This window comes from Labrus bergylta, chromosome 19 (assembly GCF_963930695.1).
Source record: "Labrus bergylta chromosome 19, fLabBer1.1, whole genome shotgun sequence".
NCBI lineage: Eukaryota > Metazoa > Chordata > Actinopteri > Labriformes > Labridae > Labrus > Labrus bergylta.
In genome coordinates, this window is record NC_089213.1 from 13,731,123 (window position 1) to 13,737,122 (window position 6,000).

Below are 6,000 nucleotides of genomic sequence, written 5' to 3' on the forward strand. Positions count from 1 at the left end.
TTGTTTTCTTTAGCTCATTGTTTTGATTTTCTAGCCCAAAATTCCCAATTAGGTTCAGAATGCGCTCATTAAAAGGTATAATAGGTATAATATCATATATCACAGTGATTCCCAAAGTGGGGCACGGGACCCCTGGGGGAAGGGGGCATACCAACAATATTGCACACCATTTTAAAAGCCAACAAATTCTGGAAAATGCTGTGAGATGATATCCAGGTAAATGTAAGGCTGACAATGAATCTACACCGGAAGTCACAAGTTTGGAAGTTTCATGTTACAGTATAAATTTTAAATTACTAACTCTCTGCTCCAAGCATTTCCTGTCTGCATTTTTTTTCTTTAAATCAATAATGTGATTTATGAAACAAGATACATTTTGATTTGACAAACCCCTGGACATCTAAATACACTTATGATGATAAAAGTTGTTGTTTAGTCTTGTTCACAATTGTCAAAGCTAAAAAAAAAAAAATGTGGCCAAAGATTTGAGTCCAGCCTGCGCTTTCCATATGAAAAAGCTAAGCATTCAAAGTAGATCAGGCTTGAGCTCTGTTGGGTCTTAACTTTTTCATAAAACTTTAACATATATTGTAACATACATTAACCTGCTGCCAGGGCCCACTGACAAGAACACATAAACCTCAAAATAAAATTTACCTTGTAGTTTGAGTGCCGTAAAAAGAAGTCAGGGCATCCCGCTAAGGCCATGGTGTTCCTTCAGGGTTCCCTCTGTTGGGAATGTCACTCACTGGACTTACCAGCACCCTGAACATGACAGGAGAAGACACATCAGAGACTGAATGCAAGGAGGACACAAACAATTTATCACGAATTTCACTAAATGAAAATTGCAGGAGAAGAAAGACAATAAGAAATCATGAGGTTAAACACAAAAAAAAAGTTGAAAAGTGAATAAGGGTCAAAATAAAAGACTGTCCCAGTTGAGGGTTGGGATCTGTGCTTTACTAAATGCAACATTTTGTAAAACTGGTATCTTCTGTGATTACCAAAGGAAGGCTACGAAGCAAAAAGCCTATATCCCTCTCTCAGCTTAAGAGAAAACTAAGCCTGCATGAGCAAATGAATGTGCGCACACGGATTAACCCGCACACTACATCCAATGTAAACATAGCCATTGTGTTACACACACACACACACACACACACACACACACACACACACACACACACACACACACACACACACACACACACACACACACACACACACACACACACACACACACACACACACACACACACACACACACACACACACACACACACACACACACACACACACACACACACACACACACACACACACACACACACACACACACACACACACACACACACACACACACACACACACACACACACACACACACACACACACACAACAAATTGTCTCCAAGAAGGCAATACACAAGAGCACTCAATACCTGCAGACCAATAGGGAACACAAAAGAGGGTAAGAGCCCTTCTTAAAAACGAGTCAGCTATTATGGCTGCATTGTGCAGCATTATTTGCTGCAAGTGAAAAGGGGATGTGGTGCATAGGTTCATGTTTCTGTTTGGAAAGAGGATACCCATTATAGTGCAATAACATTCTATTTCAAGGAGTGCAGGAAAAGTGCTGGATGCAAATCCACTTATTTTGACACATTGCAAAGCAACTGTTTTGATGTTGCCTCCAAAAGTGGAAGAAAGCAGCCACTAAAGAATGAAGACTAATGGGACCCTTGACCCAATATAATTTTGAAATGGAACAATATTTCTATCTTCTTTCATTGGTTTGGCTAGAAAAGCCCCTCTTCCTGTGGGAAGGATATGAACTCCTATTAGCCCACCCAATTTCTTAAAAAACTGCAATACAAATACTTTTAATGTTTTGCAGCTTTATATTTGCATTTGTGTCTATTAAAGATACTTCTGCAGCCTACACTTACAACCAATACTGCTCCTCAGATGGGTTTATCAAACTGAATATACACATACACGAACACCCACACCCACCCACACACACCCACCCACACACACACAATCCCACTTGATAGCACCCCTCCATCTTTGACTCTGCACTTTCTCTCCCAGCATGTCTCCATTGTACAGATCATTATATAACAGATATCAGATGGTTCAAACAATATATCTTTCTCCTCCTCCTCCTCCTCCTCCTCCTCCTCCTCCTCCTCCTCCTCCTCTCTTCTCCCTCTTTTTCACCCCACTAATTACTGTTTCCACTGGGGCTCTTCTATCTTTAGGTCGCTCTGCTGACTGAGAGTCTGTGTCTAAATGTGTGTGCACACTGCACAGTTGCACACACATTGAAATGCCAGCCTCTGAGCTGCTGATAATTGCCCACTTTTTTTCCCCTGAACTTTTTTTTTTTTTTTTTAAATCTCACACATTATTGCATAGGTTTACTGTAGTGTTTACAACAATCTAAATGCTGACCAAAAGGGCAAGCAGGGCTGATTCTATGTGAGACTAATAAGCCTGAAAGCAAAGCCAAAGCTCCAACTGCTTGACATTTGCTGACATTTGTGGGTCCTCCTGCAGAGAAAGCGGGTAATTCACCTTTACTGGTCATACAGAGAGTTCTAGAAAATTGAACAGGGCTGTGAAAAAGTTAATAATGCCAAATGTGTGTGTGTGTGAGTAGGTGTGGATATAACATGCCATGCTCCAATATCTTTCAAAGTACATCAGATGCTGATACTACACTACAATGCCGGTTTAGTAGTACACTGCACCTGTACCTCACACACACAGTAGCATTAGATGGCCATTGGTAAGCTCTTAGAGGCCTTCATGTTACCTGATCCTGAACAGACCTGTAGTCTTCTGTAGGCACCAGGAAGGAAGAATGAAGTTTAGCAGCGTGCAGAGATTAGTCTACATTAAGTCACAGCTAATGGAGCTTTATGACTGACACACGCGCACGCGCACGCACAAAAGTCCCTTATTGCAAGGCAAGATCATTCACTTACTTGGAAACAAACAGAAGGAAAAAGTATAATAACTGGACAGTTTTTTGTTTGTTGACATGATGGCTCATTCTTTTGTAAACCAGGAAAACCTCAAGTTCAGAATCTAATTTATGCGAGTGTCTTCATACTGATACGTTTTGGAGAGAGTTTTGTTTGTTTTTGCCTTGAAAACTTTAATCAATCAATCATCAAAACTTCAGTAGTAGGTACCGCACTGATTTAGTGTCAGGAAATCTAACTGGTGAGCAAAAGTAATACGTTTCTTTCACAGAAGCATTCTCTGGTTAGTAAGCCTATATCCTTATGGGCTTTATTGCCCACCATGGTGGATTTTCAGACTTGTATAGTTCATTCTTCAGCGAAAATATTCACAAGGTAAAAGCGCTTCCTCTCCTCTGCAACATGCATGAGCAACAGCATATGGGAGGAATATATTTTGCCTATGAGTGTAACAAAAACCATTCTGTACCGAGTTCCCAAACAAAGAAACAAGAGTGCTTACTGTAATCAAAAGGCAGCTCGCAGCTGAAGAGTCGTGTCCAGGACGCACGACGGAGCAACACCCGGCACGCTTCGACTGTCCTCGTCTAGATCTCCACTCAAACTGCTTCACCCCAAAAACTGTCCGCTGCTCTGTTGTCTACACCTTGTCCCCCCCCCCACCCCCACCCCCACCCCCGAAACGCTTTCCTTGCACACGTACACACACACACACTCCCGCGCCAACACACACTTGCACATATCCGCACACTTGCACATATCCAAACACATGCGCACATGCGCTGATCTCAACTCGCACTTTTCGACCAGCTGACACATCTCTCGTTCTCCCTCTCTGACACACACACACACACACACTCTCTCTGAACGAAACGTTCTCTCTCCGCCCCGCCCTGCTCCTAGCTACACTCTGCAGGAAAAAAAAAACTTTTTTTTTAAGCTGGTGATCAGTTGGATTCTCACGTGTTACACAGTATGTAAGGAAGGAACACTATCCATATGTAGCCCTAAAGTTCTGAATTTGCCATTTCCATAGTGTTGCAAAAGTCATACACGTTTTCAACACTGGAGAATTTTTCTCCAGTGTTTTCGAGACCTGACTGTCCTAACTCCTGGAGTCAAAGAGATGCATCCTCTAAGGTGACACAGTCACTAGTCTATCCATTTGCCTTCTCTGATGCCTACAGCATATATCCTTTATGCCAAATTTAATTGCACATTTACATCAGCAGAAATCATCACAAATGTGCCGGCTCTATAGTTTATCTAGGTATAGTATCCCACACACACTTACACAGCAATAATGGTTAAAAAAATGACTCCCTGTGCTCAGTCAATCAATCAATCAACCAATCAATCTGTATTTGTATAGGTCAACTCAGATAGCCTAGGGGTTAGGATGCTTGCCCCATATACAGAGGCTAAAAGTTCTCCAGAAAGCAGGTGGCCTGGGTTCGAATCTAACCTGTTCCCCACTCTCGCATGACATCCCAACTCTCCCTCTCCCTCTCCCTCTCTCTCTGTGGTTTCTGACTTTATCCACTGTCCTATCTCTAAAATAAAGACATAACAGCCCACAAATGAAACTTAACAATGTACACCCCAGCAGCCCACTTTTACTACAAATGGCTTAAGAAATAGGTCTTTTTTTTCAGACAAAATAACTGCAGAGGTGATGACATTTGAGAAGCTTTAATTGTTGGAATGCTAATACACCAATCTGTTGATAGTGGTAAAAATAAGACAAGCATTTCACTATTGTCACTGCAAACATGTTGGGGTTGTTAGAAGGCTTACAAGAGGAACTTCTTTAACATTAGTGTCCTCTTATTGAACACAACTACAGTTTTTTTCTTGTTTGAATACAAATATTGTCAGTATGTGGCCTACAGAGTTGAACATTATCTTATATTCCAACACCTGTTTTTTTGACACAAGTAACATTCCCCATTCCTAAGGTCTCTTACCATTGTGCTAGCCTCCTCTGCACTAAATGTCCTACTTACCCTCTTTTCCCCAGCTGCACACCTGTTGCCAGTCAGAATCAGCCATGCATTCACCTGACATTTTCCAACCAACCTGCTCACCTGGCTGTCTCCACTTCACTTCTCAGTGCCATGCCTTGACTTACCATTTCCTGCGTTTAGTTGCTCTTTTATTTGTCAAATCATTGTTTGAGATTTTAGTTTTTCCGTGCTGTGTTTCTTTGTTTTTCAAGCTTCCTTGATGCCACTCTGTATACTTATATGTTTCCATTGCCAGTTTCCCTGCCTTCAAAAGCCTCCTGTTTACGGGCCATTGCCTGGTCCTATTTCCCAAACAGCTTCACGCTCAACACATGAGCCAGCAGGAGCCTTAGGAAACATTATGTGAGGCTTATACGTTTATCAATAAAAGAGAGAGCTTGTTGCATAGGTCAAATGTTGACACCAAACAAGAGTTACACTAGAAAAAAAAAAAGGAAAATATCAAACACCCTAAACATCACATGGGAGTTGGAAAATCTACTCTATCAGTTGCATTTGAAGTTCAGAGTGCGATCACATGTGAGATTCAACATTAGATGGTCTTTTTGGTGGAAATGCAAGTGGCAGAGCTGCTGTAGCAGAGCAGAGAATATCCACACTTAAGGAGCAAATAGAAGATCGGCAACCAAACCCTTTGAACATCTGCAACAAATTGCACCTTATCATATAAGCAAGTTCTGATTTTTACTGAGATGGATAGCAAATATTTGTATAACAGTGAAGAAGAAGAAGAAGAAGAAGAGGGGTTTACATTCAATTTGCATGTGTTTTTTCTATTAACATCCTTCTGGGGGTTTATTGCCTGCTGGCCCTTCATGCACACTTGATCTAAGTTAACTTTCACTTGCAGTTTCTTCTCACTCAGCTCGCTATTCCCTAAATCACTTAACATCAGGCTTACATCTATTGTCATTTTTATAAATATTAAAGATGTAGAGTTAGTTATCTCTCAACTGGAAGGGTGGGGTGTTTTAACCC

At 41.3% G+C, this 6,000-nt stretch overlaps 1 protein-coding gene across 2 annotated transcripts in view; it reads right to left on the reverse strand.

Moving 5' to 3' along the window:
• LOC109990889 (growth factor receptor-bound protein 10) overlaps positions 1–3,682 on the reverse strand; it is a 45,256-nt gene extending 41,574 nt beyond the window's left edge. The window contains exons 1-2 of one of the 2 annotated variants that reach the window (XM_020643157.3): positions 3,498–3,682; positions 658–765 (exon numbers count right to left, since the gene is read on the reverse strand). In XM_020643157.3, the coding sequence (XP_020498813.1) occupies positions 658–708 (51 nt within the window). In that variant the 5' untranslated portion in view covers positions 709–765; positions 3,498–3,682. Of the gene's footprint in view, positions 1–657; positions 766–3,497 lie in introns of those variants that run through there. The other variant, XM_065948480.1, reaches the window with a different exon arrangement.
• Positions 3,683–6,000: the final 2,318 nt, after the last annotated feature.